At 38.3% G+C, this 20,372-nt stretch overlaps 1 protein-coding gene and 1 pseudogene across 3 annotated transcripts in view; both read right to left on the bottom strand.

Annotated features, from left to right (window-relative positions):
• The window catches only part of FRMD6 (FERM domain containing 6), an 88,947-nt gene that overhangs the window by 36,014 nt on the left and 32,561 nt on the right, over positions 1–20,372 (bottom strand). For 2 of the 3 annotated variants that reach the window (XM_010842266.1, XM_010842267.1), the window contains exon 2: positions 4,855–5,099. The exons of the other annotated variant lie outside the window; for it this stretch is intronic. In XM_010842266.1, coding sequence (XP_010840568.1) covers positions 4,855–4,953 — 99 coding nt within the window. In that variant the 5' untranslated portion in view covers positions 4,954–5,099. The remainder of the gene's footprint in view (positions 1–4,854; positions 5,100–20,372) is intronic. 3 annotated transcript variants of the gene reach the window in all.
• Positions 17,299–19,774, bottom strand: LOC104990263 (annotated as a pseudogene).

Here is a 20,372-nt window from a genome sequence, read left to right as displayed (position 1 = left end):
GAGAGAGTAACTCAGAACTTTGCTCATTTGTGTATTATAATATTTTTGTATGTAAATATTATTAAAATATGTGCAACCTGACAGTTCATTATATTATGTGTAGCATTTCTCCTCTTATTTGTACTAGTAACTTGCAACTTCTTTCTTCAATAATCATGCCAGTTACAGTTTTAATGATTACAAATCTTAACTTAGTTAACTTTGAATTAATGATTTTTTATCATACTTTAATATATAACTTAGATTCAGAAAATAAAACATGTTGAGATCTCTTAATAATTGAAAGTCAAACAATTCAGAATGGTGACAATGTCAACTGGAGTAAGAAAGATAGGTTTATGGCTCTTTTCCACATTTACTATTAATTCACAGTGGCTCAGCAGTAAAGAAACTGCCTGCAATGCAGGAGATGCAGGTTTGATCCCTGGGTTGGGAAGATCCCCTGGGGGAGAGCATGGCAACCCACTCCAGTGTTCTTGCCAGGGTAATCCCATGGACAGAATAGCCTGGTGGGCTGCAGTCCATGGGACTGCAAAGAGTCAGACACACCAAGGGACTGAGAACACATGCAATCTGAAGCACTTTATCCACTAGAAAGTGCAAAATGTATATATGTAAGGCCAAATAGCACCACTTCAGCTGTTTAGAAGTAACAGGAATTCCGTGAAGCCGGGACAGTGTCTTATTCTATACTCAGAATATACAGCAGGCATTCAGTAAATGTCTGATGAATGAAAGCCAAGGATCTGATTTCCTGTGGGTTTCTTACCTTCCTTCTGGTCCATGACTACAAACTACAGTACTCTGGCCCACTGAGCAGATCATTTAATACTGTGCCACTCAAGAATTTGTATCAATACGTGTCCACCAACACCACTGAGGGGATACATTTGCCAACAGGAAATCAGTGTCACCTTCATTCACTAAAAATACTTTGGATTTGAGTTCTGTATTACTGAAACTGCACTTTATAAATAAGCTTAAATAAAGAAAATGATAAAGTAATGGGAAAAGTATTTAAGGTTAAATAAAACTGAACTATATACTACAAATTTGAGACTTAAAGAAGTCTAGGACTTTAATCTTTAGCTTTGACTGTATTTTAAAATGTCATATACAAAGTACTTTGGATAAAATACGATTAAAAAGTTAAAAGAAAAATTCCAAACCACACGCTGTATACAAAATATGTTGTACCTCTGTATAACTGTTGTTCAAATAATCTCCATACATCCATACATCCTATATAATTATTATTGTTCCGCTAGTTTTAAATCAAGTATCTGGAGCATAATAAAGCTCTTTAACAACTATCAAGGAAAGACAATGTTCTTGTTTAAAAACTGCAAGTAAGTAAGGCTGTGGCTCTGAAGTCTTACCTACTGTGAAAACAATTTTGAGTTTTTTGCATTTGCATATTATGAGTCTTGAAGGCTATGTTTTAGTTGACTGAAAATTTTTCAAGTTCTCTAATCTTCAGGAGCAATAGGAACTTTAAAAGGTGCCATAGACTATGAGGCATTAGGGATAAGAATGAAAGCATTATCTAAAAATATACTTTGTATGGAACTTTTTAATAAAAACAGCATCTAATTCTCAATATTAATGGCTTGTTGAGCAAGAATGTCTAAAATATGCTACAGAGAAAGAACTGTTCACTCTTGTCTCAGTGAAGAGATATAATCTCTTAGCCACAATTTATATCACTTAAAAATGTTGTGACTCCTACATTAACATAACTTTGTTTCCAAAAATTTCCAAGTTTCCATATTTAATATTTATCTGATGATTAAAATAATTTAGAACAATCCCTATTTGTTCAATTCATGGAAAATCAAAAATGATCAAAACTACATTTACCCCATGCAGAAAGGCAATATTCTATCAATTACACTTCTCAGGGAATAGATTTTCTCCATTTAAAAAAAATGTTTAGAAATGATTTTTAAAAAGGAGACCATTAATGAAATAGTTTTTGTTATAGTTAATCTGTTCTACCACAACTCTACAAACATCACTGCTATTTTCTGAAGACAAAAATGACACTTTGTAGAAAATGACATGCCTTTTGGCAGCCCTGAGTTGGCTTTGTAGCAGTGAGGGGACCCCAAGCTACTTAACCCAGTTCCTCCTCCTCCCTCCTTTGGTCCAGCAGTTCGCTTGCTAATGAGGAGTCTGGACATGGCAGGGCTATGCACGGACCCTGGAATAAGAACAGGTCTACATGGTGTTCAGAAGTTGAGTTTCATTAATAAAGGGAGCATACAGCTCAAAGAAATGAAAACAAGTGCTACTCTATTAAGTGCTCACTCACTGAGGCCAGACACGGCAGTAAGCAAGTAAGCCTCTTATGTCTGTATATGCTCACAATGTCCCTGTGAGGAGAGCAGATTATTTTCACTTTATAGAAGAGGAAACCAAAGCAAAGAACTACTTTGCCCAAGGTTGCAGATGTGAAGTAGGGATTTCAACATAGATCCCTGTGTCCCGCCCTAGACTTATTAGATCACCAACTCCAAGGAGTGGAGTCCAATAGTCTGAGTATTTATCAAGCTCTCCAGATAATTTTTTAGACATCAAGTTGTAAAATCACTGATCTATAGGAACAAATGGATTGTCTGTCAGTTCTCCATAACTATCTTCCTCAACTGAGATTTTAGTATAAATAAATTTCTTAGAAAATTATAGCCAGCTCCTAGTATTCCTCATGAAATAAGACTAGTCTTCCTTCTAACTTACCTGAGGTCAGTAAGGTTTTGTTCCATATACTTTTTGTGTGTACACACATATGAACACATTTATACATATTCAACCAGGTGAAAGGGCAGAAATGGAACTGAGAGAAGTTTCTTAAGTGCTTATACTATATGTTTATGTATATTTTAAAATTTTAGTTGATACCTTCTCTATATAACTGTTAAAAGAAAAGAACTCAAACAACATATTCATGTATACATGTAAATTATCTTTTAATATATTCTGACAGTGCCCAAACTGAAGAAGAGAGATAATGTTGCCAACTTTAACTAGGTTTTAAAAACCAAATGCTGGAATAATAACAGTTTATCACTTCACACACCCAAAACAACTTTGAGTAATCTGAGTATAGAAGAGCTAAATCAATAGAAATTCTGCCTAAGAGATTGATAAAATTCACTCAATAGGCAGGTTTGATACTCAGACAATTCCTTTAAGCAAAAACAAGGCTACATTAGTAAATCCAGGAACTCTGGTGACTGATAGAATGAAACCAAAATAATTATGATAAGCAGAATCTTTTCCTCTAAATTTTTAATGGAGCTATTTAAATGTCATATAGTTTCCATATAACATTTAGAAATTTCTTTTCATGTGGCAATTGGGTTAAAAATACAGTAGCAAGAAGAACTAACTCAAGACATGAACTAAGGAAATTTTTTCCTTAATTCCAACAGAATACAAAGAAAGAACATGAAAGTTGACAACAGGGAGGGGTTGACAAATGCTAGGCATGACTGCGATCACATAAAACTGTGCAGCAGTCTCTACCAAAGCTCAACATGTGCATACATCATGACTCACAATCCACTTCCAGGTATAAGTCCAGACATGTATATACATGTGTGTGTGCTCAGTCGCTAAGTCATGTTTGACTCTTATGACTCCATGGACAGTAGCCCGTGAGGCTCCCCCATCTATGGGATTTTCCAGGCAAGAATACTGGAGTGGGTTACCATTTCCTCCTCCAGGATTTCTTCCTGACCCACGGGTTGAACCCATGCCTCCTATGTCTCCTGCACTGGCAGGCTGATTCTTTTACCACTGAGCCACCTGGGAAGCCCATAAACATATGTGTATACACATAAAATGTTCATAACTGTTTTATTTGTAATACCTCCAAAACTTAAAATAACCTAATACCCATCAATAATAGCTGGAGAAGAAATTAGGCATACTCATACAATGAAATATAAAAATGAAGAAAAGAATTACTGTCACATGCAACAGCATGGATAACTGTCACAGGCCAAATATTGAGTATATAAAATATAAGCAGATATAAAAGTGAGCAACACAATTTTAGCTGCATGAAATTCAGAAATAAGAAAATTACTCTATGGTGATAGAAGTGGAAATAGATATTATCTTTTGGTAGAGATTATTGATTAGGAGGGATCACAAAAGATCTTTCTGGGACACTAGAAATCTACTATATCTCAAGCTGAATGATGGTTACTTGGATGTATACACTGCGGAAAAGTCAGAGCTGCACACTCAATATTCCTATACTTTGCTGTAAGTAAATTATAATTCAACTTTAAAAGTAAAAACAAAAAAGAAAATGTATTATATTCCTCAATGTCCAGGTTAACTAAGAGAGTTAACTCCATCCAGCTCATGAACCATAAGCAAGTTTAGTGAGTAAATACACAGCCTATTCTTGAAATTGGCTAGACTTAGGCTACGGCCTACTATCAAAACAATGATCAAGATGCATGTTAAAAAGTTAGCAACTATGTATTACCATTTCATGTGTGTAGGGGACAACTCAAAAGTATTTAAAAAGCAAACTCAGATATCCATAAAAATTATATTTCAATAAAAGTTTTTTTAAAAAGCAAAGTGTTTATTTTTCTATATATAATATAGTAACAGATATTCTCTAATTTTACCAAACAAGAGAATGGTAAAGACAGCTGAACTTAAGTTATCATTCAAATTTATACCTGTGTAGACAGCCTTAATACCCCAATTCTCCAGCATTATTAATGGTCTCATTCTGTGAGGATCTCATCATTAGCCAAGTCATAATTTGAATGTGGTCACTGGTGGGAACATCATCATTTAAACATTTCTAAAGTAGGATCTACTCACATTTATGATGATGTTCAGAGATTCATCATTAGGAAGGAAAATACACACACTCCGGCGGTCTTGCATGACTCTATTGTTATGGAAGTTCAATTTGTTCATTGTGTTGTGGGCTCTCTAGTGGTCAGGGCTGGGCTTCGAGTCCTCGGCAATTCCTCTGGTTCCGAGTACTCCAAAGCCAAACTCTGCTCCTCATCACACTCCCTACAGGAGAAGCATCGTGATATTCGACTATGTAGGTTTCATAGCTGTAAAAAAAAAAAAGAAAGTCCAAAAGAAAGGAGGTTGTGAATGAAGATGGTAAGATTGGTGAATAGACAGATGGGAGAGGAGCTGCAGCAGGACAGGGCACAGCACATCTCACAGTGAGGCCCGCCTTGTCTAATCACTGAAAACGCATGGGCACATACTCTGTACTTGGCCCACTGCCAAGTGTTTTAAAACTTACATTCACAGTCATGAATTTAACATAAAGCCAATGAGTGTCTCTACATTCAAGGTGGTACTGTGTACTGCAGGGCTTTCAAAAGCAGAGCCTGCCTTTGAGAAGTTTCCAGTCTCATATGGAAGGGTTCTGGAATAAATGAACAAAATGACAAAGCAGCAATAACAACATAACTCTCAATCCCTCTCCTTTTTTTCTTCCATTACAATCAAACTCAAAGAAATGTCTTGGATCTTACATTATATTCCTTCTTCAACCACTGTGGTCTGGCTTCCATTTCCTTCTTCTAACCAGCGTGGCTTTGCCAGAGGAAGCCAGTGATCTCAAGACCACGAGGAGAAACCATAGCATTCACTTTGATTGACCTCAGTATGTACAACACTTACTAAGGCTCTTAAGTCCTCCTTACAACCTTTTTCTCCCTGAGTTTTTATGATGCTGCCCTCTCTTCTCATTCCCTAACCTGACAATGCAAACTTTATTTTTCTGTTATTTCACCAACCAGCTAACACATAGAAATAACATGATAGTATATAATAAATATTTGTATTTATTTTATATGGTGGATTTTGGATACTTCTCATATCTAACCAGTTTATTAAACCATGTAATTTTACTTTTTAAATTCTCTCAGATATTCAGTGTAAACAATTTTGCCTGCAAGTTATAAAGACTTAATCACCAATTTTCAATTTTCAATAACTTTTTATTTCTGTCTCATGTCTCACTGCACTGGCAAGACTTTAAGAATAATTTTAAAACACGGGTGGATATTTTCTACTTTTAATGAATGTGTCTAGTATTTCATATATTATTCCTAATACAACACTATTCAACCAAGGTATGTTAAGACATACCTTCTGGGCTTCCCTGGTGGCTCAGAGGTTAAAGTGTCTGCCTGGAATGCAGGAGACCAGGGTTCGATCCCTGGGTCGGGAAGATCCCCTGGAGAAGAAAATGGCAACCCACTCCAGTACTCTTGCCTGGAGAATCCCATGGAGGGAAGAGCTTGGTAGGCTATAGTCCATGGGGTCACAAAGAGTTGGATACGACTGAGTGACTTCACTTTTTCACTTTCTTTCATGTTAAGACAACTTGCCTGTCAAACCAGTAGTAATCATTTATATTGTTCCTTTACAGCTACATTTGTAGGATATGTAGGAATTTCCAGGAATATGGATTAGTTTTATCAGGCAGAAAGCATAACCATATAGTTTTATTAGAAGAGCTATTATCACTGCTCATATAAATCAAACCATAAATAAGGCAGAATCTTGGCTTATTTGTTGGTGCAATGTCCATCTGTTATCAGCAAGAAGACAGGAGAGAATATACTCTTAGATGGCACCATAAGTAAATGTAAACTAGTATTTCTTTTTTTAAAGTATAAATAAAATACCATCCACCAGGGAGCTACTCAAAACTAAAGTAAAAACATGTACAGTATTTCCTTAGGAAGGAGACCAAAAGACCCTTAGGAGTATTTTACATTTCTTAAAGCATAAAGGCAATTGTTTCACATTAGGCTGTAGCCAGCACATCACCTTACAGGGTCACCAGAGGTCAGTGCTACAGTTCTCTCCAGTATGGGATGGCTAGAATGGTTAGCCTTTGTGTTCTATGAACACAAACTAACTGCACTTCAAATCCAACCATTCAGCTGTAGAATGCACACTTTAAACAATTCCAAAGCAAAGAAAGCCATAAGTGAACCATGCAAAGAAACAGAGGAAAATAATAGAATGGCAAAGACTAGAGATCTCTTCAAGAAAATTAGAGATACCAAGAGAACATTTCATGCAAAGATGGGCACAATAAAGGACAAAAACATTATGGACCTAACAGAAGCAGAAAATATTAAGAAGAGGTGGCAAGAATATACAGAAGAACTGTACAAAAAAGGTATAAAAGACCCAGATAACTATGATGGCGTGATCACTCACTAGAGCCAGACATCCTGGAGTGTGAACTCAAGTCGGCCTTAGGAAGCATTACTACAAACAAGGCTAGTGGAGGTGATGGAATTCCAGCTGAGCTATTTCAATCTTAAAAGATGATGCATGAAAGTCCTGCATTCAATATGTCAGGAAATTTGGAAAACTCAGCAGTGGCCACAGGACTGGAAAAGGTCAGTTTTCATTCCAACCCCAAAGAAGGGCAGGGCAAAGAATGTTCAAACTACCGCACAATCACACTCATCTCATACACTAGCAAAGTAATGTTCAAAATTCTCCAAGCCAGGCTTCAACAGTACATGAACTGTGAATTTCCAGATATTCAAGCTGGATTTACGAAAGGTAGAGGAACCAGAGATCAAATTGCCAACATCTGTTGGATCACAGAAAAAGCAAGGGAATTCCAGAAAACATCTACTTCTGCTTCACTGACTAAGCTAAAGCCTTTGACTGAGTGGATCACAAAAAACTGTGGAAAATTCTGAAAGAGACGGGAATACAAGGCCACCTTACCTGACTCCTGAGAAATCTGTATGCAGGTCAAGAAGCAACAGGTTAGAACCGGACATGGAAGAATGAACTGGTTCCAAATTGGGAAAGGAGTATGTCAAGGATGTATATTTTCACCCTGTTTATTTAACTTATATGCAGAGTACATCATGAGAAACACTGGGCTGGAATCAAGATTGCTGGGAGAAATATCAATAACCTCAGATATGCAGATGACACTAAACTTATGGCATAAAGTGAAGAACTAAAGAGCCTCTTGATGAAAGTGAAAGAGGAGAATGAAAAGGTTGGCTTAAAATTAACATTCAGAAAACTAAGACCAAGGCATCAGATCCCATCACTTCATGGCAAATAGATGGGGAAACAATGGAAACAGTGAGAGACTTTAATTTTTTTTGGACTCCAAAATCACTGCAGATGGTGACTGCAGCCATGAAATTAAAAGATGGTTGCTCCTTGGAAGAAAAGTTATGGCCAACCTAGATGGCATACTAAAAAGCAGAGACATTACTTTGTTGACAAAGGTCTGTCCAGTCAAAGCTATGGTTTTTCCAGTAGTCATGTATGGATGTGAGAGTTGGACTATAAAGAAAGCTGAGTGCCGAAGAATTGATGCTTTGGAACTGTGGTTGGAGAAGACTCTTGAGAGTCCCCTGGACTGCAAGGAGATCAAACCAGGCAATCCTAAAGGAAATTGGTCCTGAATATTCATTGGAAGGACTGATGCTGAAGCTGAAACTCCAATACTTTGGCCACCTGATGTGAAGAAATGACTCATTTGAAAAGACCCTGATGCTGGGAAACATTGAAGGCAGGAAGGAAGGGGATGACAGAGGACGAGATGGTTGGATGGCATCACCGACTTGATGGACTTGAGTTTGAATAAGCTCTAGGAGTTGGTGATGGACAGGGAAGCCTGGTGTGCTGCAGTCCATGGGGTCATGAAGAGTTGGACACAACTGAGCGACTGAGCTAAGAACAATAGTCTCAGGCATACTATCTGAGAAATACAGTTCTAAAATAATTTCATAGTCAAATATTATATTTCATGGCAAACTTTTTTCCCTATGCATAGATATATTCCAACACTTAGGCCTCCTCTCTGATATTAAATATGAGATATTCAATAGGAGTTTCCCTGATAGCTCAGTTGGTAAAGAATCCACTTGCAATGCAGGAGACCCTGGTTCAATTTCTGGGTTGGGAAAATCCGCTGGAGAAGGGATAGGTTACCCACTTCAGTGTTCTTGGGCTTCTCTAATAGCTCAGCTGGTAAAGAAGCCACCTGCAAGGTAGGAGACCAGGGTTCAATCCCTGGGTTGGGAAGATCCCCTGGAGAAGGGAAAGGCTACCCACTCCAGTATTCTGGCCTGGAGAATTCCATGGATGGTATAGTCCATGGGATCACAAAGAGTCGGACATGACTGAGTGACTTTCACCTGCACTTTTATGATATTAAAATCTTTTCAAGAAATTATAAGCTATGATTAAATGCAACTTATTTAAATTCAAACCATTAAGTGATATTAATCCCAGTAAAATTATTTAAATCTATACTTCAAATTGAGCTACTCATATAATTTTCCATTTCTAATTAAACCAATTAAAGGGGGTTTATTTCTACTGACCTACTCTCTAGAATTTAAAAAACAAACTAGGGAAAAATATCTTCTGAAATGGGGATGCTTCCAGAGCTTCATTAAAACAATTTTAAAATTCCATGAGTACAATTTTTATTTACTAGTTTGTTTATGGTTCAATAGTACAGTATAAAAAAGGACTAGAAGAGGATTATAAAGAAAATTTAATCAAAGCAGAGTTAAGAAGCAGTGCTGCTTCATTGCTGCTTTTCTGCTTTGAGGATAGCAAACTAGCAAAGCCCTGAAAGAGAGACAGTATTAAGATTTACTTTACCCAAGCCTGCATTAAAGCTGATTAAAAGGTTCCACTGAAATAGCAAAATTCCCATATCTCTAATATGCTTCAGTATAAAATTTAAAGTTAGAGAGTCCTAGGGGAAAGACTTAAGACTAAATTTTTAACAATTTTAACCACAGAATTTAGCCTCTGAGCCACTGGCTACTTCTTCTGTATCCTAGGTCCCGAAGCAGTCCCAGGAGGGCACATTTCCTACTCCAGGGCAGCCCTTGTGTTCAATAATCTAGGGGTAGATTATCTATGAAGAGCAAACCATGTTATAATACCATATTTCCCAAACAGCAAAAGAACAGCTAATACGGTGATCAAGCCCCACCCTGCCATCTTTGTTGTCGTTTAGTTGCTAAGTCATGTCTGACTCTGTGACCCCATGGATTGCAGAACACCAGGCCTCCAAGTCCTCTACTATCTCCAGGAGTTTGCTCAAGTTCATGTCTGTTAAGTCAGTGATGCTAACCATCTCATCTTCTGCCACCCTTTTCTCATTCTGCCTTCAATCTTTCCCAGCATCAGCATCTTTTCCAATGAGTTGGCTCTTCACATCAGGTGGCCAAAGTGTTGGAGCTTCAGCTTTAGCATCAGTACTTCCAATGAATATTTAGGGTTGATCTCCTTTAGGATTGACTGATTTGATCTCCCTGCAGTCCAAGGGACTCTCAAGAGTCTTCTCCAGCACTACAATTTGAAAGCATCAATTCTTTGGTGCTCAGCCTTTTCTATGGTCCAACTCTCACAACCATACATGACTTTTGGAAAGACCATAGCTTTGACTATACAGACCTTTGTTAGCAAAATGATGTCTTTGCTTTTTAATATGCTATTTAGGTTTGTCACAGCTTTCTTTCCAAGAAGCAAGCGTCTTCTAATTTCATTGCATAATCACTGTCCACAGTGATTTTGGAACCCAAGAAAAGAAAATCTGTCACTGTGTCTACTTTTACCCCTTCTATTTGCCATGAAGTGATGGGACTGGATGCCATGATCTTTGTTTTTTGAATGTTGAGTTTTAAGCCAGCTTTTTCACTCTCCTCTTTCACCCTCGTCAAGAGGCTCTTTAGTTTCTTTTCACTTTCTGCCATTAGAGTGGTGTCATCTGCATATCTGAGGTTGTTAATGTTTCTCCTGACATCTTTATGAATACCCAAGTTTCAATTACTTGTCAATTTCCCTACTCAAACTTTAAACCCACATTATTTTTAGTTCCTTACTTCCTGATAAGCCCATTAATTATAAAGTTACTTCATTTCTTTTAAGAATCAAGAATCTCAAAAAAAAAAAAAAAAAAAAAGAATCAGGAATCGCACATGTGGTATGGACATTCAATACTGATTTTCAGTTTTTAGAAACTACTGGATATAGCCTTTAAAACTGTGTCACCTTGGAGTAAAAGTTTGGACTTTACTTCAGTATAATCAGTTGGTTTGTCAGTTGTGATGAAGATCTCATACTCTTACCAGAGGTTAACAACAGGGAAAGTGGGTACCATGGGTACAGAGGAACACTGTCCCGTATATCTAAAATGCACTGTCCTGTATATCTAAAAGCACTCTAAAATTAAAAAGTTTATTTAAAAAACCCTAGGTCACCAGAAATCTCCTCCTTATACAACAGGTATAGCCTCACTTTGAATGGAAGATCCTTAATTCTGAGACTGTCACCCTAAAAGAAGTTAGGTGGTAATTTGATAAGAAAATTACTATAACATCAGCATGGTTAGTAGGCATATTTCAACAGTCAATAAGTTATTTTTATTACCTAACAAAAATAAGGCAAATAGTATCTTGAAAAGCTGGGTGGCAGACAGCCCTGTCTTTTTATTTAATCACTACATATTCATGAAACTCAAATTATATACACAGCATTGCAGTATTTACTTGGTATAAAGCAGAACACTAAAGCAATGGAAGATGTGCCCCCTACTCCCACGAATTCACCATCAAGTTAGGGATATCACAGGGCCAGGACGCTTAGGATGATGATATTGTGTCCCTCCTTCCCATGAGCACACAGACTCCGATGGACACTTCTGGGAAGACATAACAGATGACAGCATTAGGTGTATGAATACTGTGGCTAACATCACTTTGGAATAAAAAGTACATAGTCTTTTACTCAATGTTTTCCTAAAAGTGATATCAAAATGGCTTTGTTGTTGTTGTTCATTTATTCATTCAGCATATACAGCTACTATGTGACAGGTGTTGTTGTAAGTGCTGAATACACAGCAATGAATAAAACAAATATTCAACTCTAATGGAGACAGACAATATATAATGTAGATAGTGACATGTACTGTGAAGAAAAATAAATTCAGAGTAGGTGAGAGAGCTGATGAAGATAACTGTGGTCATGTGGATGCTATTTCATACAGGGTACTCAGGGGAAGCATTTCTGATATTTGAGCAGATATAAGAATTAAGAGAGCGATGTAATTTATTTCCTTTCTTCTTTCCTTCTTTCTTTTCTTCCTTCCTTCCCTCTCTCCCTTCTTCCCCCCATCCAACCCAGGGAAATTTTTTTCCAAATAGAGGGGACAATAAGTGCCAAAGCTCACTGATGCTTCAGAAAAGGTAAAATAACAGTAAAAACTATAGCTAACATTGACTACATACTTGTCGTGTTTAGTCGCTGAGTCACGTTTGACTCTTTTGTGCCCCATGGACTATAGCCCTGCAGGCTCCTCTGTCGATGGGATTTCCCAGGCAAGAATACTGGAGTGGGTTGTCATTTCCTTCTTCAGGGGATCTTCCTGACTCAGGGATCAAACCTGCCTCTCCTGTATCAGCAGGTGGATTCTCTACCACTGAGCCAAATGCTGATGTTAAGTACTCATGGTACATTAAAGAAAACCGACAACTCTTTGCCATGCTTCTCATGAAGAGGTAGGTAGGATCTCTTTCCCTCTTCTCTTGAATCTGAGCTGGCCCTCTGACTAGCTCATGCTCAAAGCTCTGCCTCTGCTTGTAGTTGTTGTTGTTGTTGTTATTATTATTATTTTGGTCTAGCTCCTCTATTCAGATCTTCTTAGAGCAGGATCACTAGTCTGTGAGAGTGTGAGTGTGTGTGTGTGTATATGTTTAATTTTCAATGGCAGGTACATGCTGCTGCTGCTGCTAAGTCGCTTCAGTCATGTCCGACTCTGTGCGACACCATAAACAGAAGCCCACTAGGCTCCCCTGTCCCTGGGATTCTCCAGGCAAGAACACTGGAGTGGGTTGCCATTTCCTTCTCCAATGCATGAAAGTGAAAAGTGAAAGTGAAGTCGCTCATTGGTGTCTAACTCTTCACAACCCCATGGACTGCAGCCCACCAGGCTCCTCCATCCATGGGATTTCCCAGGCAAGAGCACTGGAGTGGGGTGCCATTGCCTTCTCCATATATATTAATTAAAAGTGGCTTGACTGGTTTACTACACACATGTCCTTGGACAAGGAAGATTATACAGCAGGGGTTCTTAACCTTGGCACTATTGACATTATGGGGCCAAATACTCTATGTAGTCAGGGGCTGTCCTGTGCACTGCAGGATGTTCAATGTTCATCTCTGATCTCTGCCCATTAGATACATGGAGAATCCCCCTCAACTCCCAGTAGTGACAACCCAAAATATCACTGGACATTGCCAAATATCAACTTGGGGGCAAAATCACCAATCGTTGAGAACAAGGTTCCTTATAGAGTCACAACAGGCTGTTCTTACCATCCAGTTAATTTTTAAGCAGTGAAAGAAAAATGTTAGTCAGTTATGTCTGACTCTTTTGTGACCCCATGGACTGTAGCCCACCAGGTTCCTCTGTCCATGGTATTTTCCAGGCAAGAATACTGGAGTGGGCTGCCATTCCCTACTTCATGGGGATCTTCCCAATCCAGGGATCAAACCTGGATCTCCTGCATTGCAGGCGAATTATTTACCAGTTGAGCTACCAGGGAATCAAACTCCTACCAAACACACATTTTCCAACTAAATGTCAGCAACTTAGTTTCAAACTTAGAAAACTGGCTTGAACCTTAAATTTTTCCACGGCCACTAGCTTCATAACTGTTTTGAAATTTAGCCTTCTTGAAACTTCAAGTTTTAACTCAGTGTATTGCCAAACTTCTCATGTAAGTAGACTTCCATTATTACCAGTACTCGCTGTTGGAAAGTCCTATAGTTTAATCCCAGTACCTAGAAATATAAAAACTGACCTGGAAATAAATGATACCTGATTATCAATTGTCTGTACGCATCAATTTGTCTGTACGCTCTGTATTATGAGGACTTCTTTTTCTTAAGTAAGGTAATTTGCTTATAAGAGTCATTCTGGACCCACAGACTTATTTTCCTCACTTAATTTGAAGAGTAAGTAAACTGAACATTTTCTACTTCATGCCCTCTTTTGCAGTTACTGCTTTACCTAAAAAAGAAAGTAGCTGATATTTATCAACTATCCAAAGCCAAACCCTCTAGAAAGAACATCAGATACTCTGTTGCTGTCTCTTTCTCACCTCTAACCACTGTTTTGGTAGATAAATGCTGCTGCTGCTAAGTCCCTTCAGTTGTGTCCGACTCTGCGCGACCCCATAGATGGCAGCCCACCAGGCTCCCCTGTCCCTGGGATTCTCCAGACAAGAACACTGGAATGGGTTGCATGTCCTTCTCCAATGCATGAAACTGAAAAGCGAAAGTGAAAGTGAAGTCATTCAGTCATGTCCAACTCTTCGCAACCCCATGGACTGCAGCCTACCAGGCTCCTCCATCCATGGGATTCTCTAGGTAAGAGTACTGGAGTGGGTTGCCATTGCCTTCTCCGGTAGATAAATGAGGGACTGTGAAAAGCTTAAGATCGCCTCCCATATGACTGAGCCTCAAATGTTTAGAAACAATATGGGCAGAATACTGATTAAGGAGATAGACTTAACCTCCCCAATCAGTCAAATCTAAATCCTATCTAGAATCTACAATATGAGCTGTATGACCTTGGGCAAGGAACCTAATCTCTGAGCCTGACTCTTCATCAGTAAAATATGTACTATTGGCCTGCTTGGATTATTGGTCAGATTAAACAAGATAATGATTATAAAGCACTAGATATCAGGTTGTTGGGGAGATACTCACTAAAATAACAGCCATGAGTTGCCAGCTCATGAGAAGATACGTCTACAAGTGACTGACAAAAATACATATCATCTAGAGATCTAAAATTTAGAGCCAGATGCAGCGTCAGGGCTAAACTTTGGAATGTCTACTTTGGGGTGGGGAAGTTAAGTGTATTGTTGGTTGTAAATGGGACAGCTGCATATTATAAGGTGATAACTCCTTTGAAATTTAATATATTGAAAAAGAAAATGTATGTATGTGTGTATAAGTTCAAAGTGTGTGCTGGCTGACCATAGGACAGGATGTAAAAAACATCTGTTTCCATCTGTTTGGTACCATCTCTCGACTGGGGAGTACCCCTCTTCCATCCCAGTATTTCCAGGGGAGCTGTCAGTCACATGTATACTCTTCTGTGGAAGAGTGAAGAGATGATCTAGGCAGGGATGTGACTCAAGGCTGGTCTAACAGACTGCATCACTCTTCAGTCACAGAGCTTGGTCTAAAGGGTGAACATATAACCTAAGCAAGACCAGAATTCCTCCATGAAATCTGTAATACACATGGAGAAGGCTGCACCTCCTTCTGGATTGCTGTTTGTGAGAATGATATGACCCTAGAGCTGCTGGCAATCATCTTTATGTGGTAAGAACTTTCCTGAAGAAGAAAGCCATCACAGAGGAAAGAGAAGCTCAGAAAGCATTCTGATTACATCATTTGAACTTCTATGTCTAGCTATGTCTGAAGCCACAAACTATCCCAAGGAATTCCCATACGTAAAACTAATAAACTATCCTTTCTCTTCAGCTAATTCTGCCCCTTGCAACTAAATGAGTCTTTTCTAATACAGCCCATTCAATCAAGCTGATTTACCGCTTGATATATTCATTCATTAATTCACTGAATGCCTACTATCACTGGTTACCTGTACCAATATTTACTTGAAAAAGACACTTCCCTAAGTTTTAAAGTTTTTCTCGATTCTAAAACAAAGGAGAGTATTCACCATTAGTAGAGAAGACAAAAGGCGGAAAAATAGATCTGAATAAATGAAAAGTTTAGGTGACTGAGTTGCTGTTCAGATACCACCACTCTCTAAGAGCACTACATAGAGCGAGTGCTTTATGGGTATAATGCACACGTTCATTTAAGGCAGACCGAGTATACAGGACAACTAATTCACGATAATAATTTTCAGCAACAAAAGAATATCTCATCTTGAATACTAATTTGTGGGTGAATAGTCCTCTCTTATTAAAGACCACTATGTGTTTTTAAAGAGCCTCTTGATGAAAGTGAAAGAGGACAATGAAAAAGCTGGCTTAAAACTCAACATTCAAAAAAATAAGATCATGGCATCTGGTCCCATCACTTCATGGGAAATAGATGGGGAAACAATGGAAACAGGGTCAGACTTTATTTTCTTGGGCTCCAAAATCACTGCAGTTGGTGACTGCAGCCATGAAATTAAAAGACAATTGCTCCTTGGAAGAAAAGCTGTGACCAGCCTAGATAGCATATTAAAAAGCAGAGACATTACTTTGCCAACAAAGGTCCATCTAGTCAAAGCTATGATTTTTTCCAGCAGTCATGTATGGATGTGAGAGTTGGATCATAAAGAAAGCTGAGCACCAAAGAATTGATGCTTTTGTACTGTGGTGCTGGAGACTCTTGAGAGTCCTTTGGACGGCAAGGATATCCAATCAGTCAATACTAAAGGAAATCAACCCTTAATATTCATTGGAAGGACTGAGGCTGAAGCTGAAGGTCCACAACTTTGGCCACCCGATGCAAAGAACTGACTCACTGGAAAAGACCCTAATGCTGGGAAAGATTGAAGACAGGAGGAGAAGGGGATGACAGAGGACGAGATGGTTGGATGGCATCATCAAATCAATGGACCTGAGTTTGGGCAAACTCTGGGAGATCGTGAAGGACAGGGAAGTCTTGCCTTCTGCAGTTCATGGGGTCGCAAAGAGAAGGACATGACTTAGAGACTGAACAACAAAAACAACACACTATATAAGTAGCTGTGTATGAAATGCAGTTATTGTAATATACAGTTATTGTATGTAAGGTGTGAAAATATGTAAACGCATGTATGTATCTATTTTAAATATGTAAGTATACGTATTTCTTGTTTAGTCACTAAGTTGTATTCAACTTTTTTGTTACCCCATGATCTGTAGCCCGCAAGGCTCCTCTGTCCATGGGACTTTCTCAGGCAAGAACACCAGAGTGGTTTGCCATTTCCTTCTCCAGGGGATCTTCCTGATCCAGAATCAGACCCATATCTTTTGCTTCTCCTGTTTGGCAGGCTGATTCTTTACACTGAGCCACCTGGGAAACCATATTATTTTTACATAAATAGCATGTGTATGTAAATATGTATATATAATACAAGCAATAACTACATTTGAAAATATTTATTGAATCAATGGAAAGTTTAGGTTAGGCAAGAAGCAATATAATGTGCTGCTTAAGCTTGGCCCCTGGAGCCTGACTGCTCCAATCTGGATGCCAGCCCTGACACCTGCCACTGCCCCTGGGCAAGACTCTTTACTTCCTCATGTCAATTTTTCTCACTTCTGAAATGGAACTGTTGTGGACATTATTAATTGGGTTACTCATTTACTATGAGGTAACATTCCTGATTTCCTATTATGGAAAACAAGTGGAATAATTGCTTTTTGGTAATATGTGTTGGTCATTATCTATGCTGTCATTAATCATATCTTGAGTTCTACAAAAACAGTATTTCTCTCCTATTAGTAGCTAATAGATTATTTCATTTTTGTATTTAACCGATGAGATTTGCTGTATCTTGGGGCTGGGAATGGAAAGAACCTTCCAATTGAAGTAGATGTGAATTGGTGCCAAGTACCGCTCATCATACTTTACTGAATAAAATTATATGGCTAGTCTTTGGCTATAGAAAAGGGAGAATATAGGCAAGACAGGCAAAGAAGCCTTGGATTGCAATAAGGAAAAAAAATAAGTAAAATCATGTATTCATAAGCTGCAGTTAGCACTGTAAATTACTGCAACCAGCATGAGTTTGTAGTAAGAAGCATAAAAATGTTCCTACCCTTTGATCCAGTAAGCCAACTTGAAAAATGTATAAGAAGGAAATAACTGAACCAAGGCACCACACTTGATCAAAAGCACTCAGGGAACCATTATCTATCAGGGTACAAACTGGGAAAAAAATCTAAATAGTCTAACAACAGCAATGGATTAGTAAATTATGGTATATCTAAAGTAGTATCAATAATAAAAAACTGCATTTACTCAGCACAATCCCCTCAAATCACAAATACCAACTACAGCCAAAAATTACCCTGTTTCACTACATATATAGTTCTGTTTATAGAACAGAACTTTCAGGAATAAAGAACTTAGAAAAAAAAAGATGACAAGTATCACAAGCAGTCAGTCAACGAACAAACATAATCCAACTGGATTTGAGTCCAAAGCACTTCATTAAAGTTTACAACTTTTTGTCTCTCACACCATTTCTAAACTCTGGCCTTTAGAGACTTTATAATCTCTTTGAAGTGTTGAAATTAACAGAGTAGAAACAATAGAGAGAAATACAATTATATTTTAAGTTAAATGCTAAACCGAGCAGTAAAATAAAGATTGTGGGATTTGAGAAAAGGCTGAGAACTGAGGGAAGTACAGCATTTAGGCCAATTTCATGGAGGGAGGGGAAATGATTTGTATCCAGTAGAGACGAGAAAGAATTAAGGGTGGAGAACTACAAAGTTAAGACCCTGGGTGGGGAGGGAGGTAGGAGACAAGCCTGCAAGGCCTGATGAAATCAGGTCATGGAAAACTCATCATGAGACACTTTCTTCAGTACCCTGAGGGGCTTCTGAGTCATGGGAACATCACACAGTGGGTCGTTTTTTTCAAAGTTGTGCTCTGTGGTATTCAGAACCCTAGGCTTTTGAATTTCTTCCTCTTTAGCATTATTTTTTGCTATGACCATACTCATTTTATCCATTCAATTACAGAGGCAAAGCAAAGGACAATGGTAACAGTGATGTTAGGGGAAATGAAACTCCCACTTTTTTAAAAACACATGAGATTAAAAACATATTTCTGCAAAGCACCATTCTGGTATACTCTCCCTAAACAGAACAGTTATAAGCATAATTCTTTTAATCAATAATTACAATGGCTTCCCTCCGGAGTTCATAAAAGAAGTAATGCAGATCTTTAGAGTTATTTTAAATATTTTTAAAAGTCTAATAAAATTGGCATATGTACCCATGGTGATATCTCAAGGGAAATTAAAAGATCATTCACTTAAGTAACTTTATTACTAGGTTGGTACAAAAGTAATTGTGGTTTTGAACAAGGAATTTTAAATCATTATAACTAGGCTCAAACACATCTTTATTAATCAAAATAGGAACCATTACAAACAACACATTTTTTTTTTGCCAGGGAGAAATAGGTTTGTTTATCCCTGAAGCATAAAAATCCATACTTCAGGATTCAGTGAACTCTTGAAAGCATTTTCTGCCTCCTGCTGGTTATGGAAGCATTTTCCCTGCGAAAAGTTGTTGAGATGCTTGAAGAAGCGGTATCAGTTGGTGAGAGGTCAGGTGAATACGGCAGATGAAGCAAAACTCTGTAGCCCCATTTGTTCAACTTTTGAAGTGCTGGTCGCGTGGCATGTGGCTCAGCATTGTCACGCGGAAGAATCGGGTCCTTTTTGTTGACCGGCTGCAGGTGTTGCAGTTTTCCGTGATCACATCAATCTGCTGAGCATGTTTCTCAGATGTGATCGTTTCACGGGGATTCAGAAAGCTGTAGTGGATCAGACCGGCAGCAGACTATCAGTGACCATGACCGTTTTTGGGTACAAGATTGGCTTTGGGAAGTGCTTTGGAGCTTCTACTTGGCCTAACCACTGAGCTGATGGTTGCCAGCTGTCATTTAAAATCCACTTTTCTATTTCCAGTTTTTTAAGGGATCTCCACACTGTTCTCCATAGTGGCTGTACTAGTTTGCATTCCCACCAACAGTGTAAGAGGGTTCCCTTTTCTCCACACCCTCTCCAGCATCTATTATTTGTAGACTTTTGGATCGCAGCCATTCTGACTGGTGTGAAATGGTACCTCATAGTGGTTTTGATTTGCATTTCCCTGATAATGAGTGATGTTGAGCATCTTTTCATGTGTTTGTTAGCCATCTGTATGTCTTCTTTGAAGAAATGTCTATTTAGTTCTTTGGCCCATTTTTTGATTGGGTCATTTATTTTTCTGGAGTTGAGCTGTAGGAGTTGCTTGTATATTTTTGAGATTAGTTGTTTGTCAGTTGCTTCATTTGCTATTATTTTCTGCCTTATGATCCAGCAATCCCACTGCTAGGCATACACACTGAGGAAACCAGAAGGGAAAGAGACACGTGTACCCCAATGTTCATCGCAGCACTGTTTATAATAGCCAGGACATGGAAGCAACCTAGATACCCATCAGCAGATGAATGGATAAGAAAGCTGTGGTACATATACACAATGGAGTATTACTCAGCAATTAAAAAGAATACATTTGAATCAGTTCTAATGAGGTGGATGAAACCTG

This window comes from Bison bison, unplaced genomic scaffold (genome assembly GCF_000754665.1).
Source record: "Bison bison bison isolate TAMUID 2011002044 unplaced genomic scaffold, Bison_UMD1.0 scf7180017864174, whole genome shotgun sequence".
Lineage (NCBI taxonomy): Eukaryota > Metazoa > Chordata > Mammalia > Artiodactyla > Bovidae > Bison > Bison bison.
The sequence above is the reverse complement of the archived record's forward strand: the minus strand, read 5'-3'. Positions and strand labels throughout refer to the sequence as shown.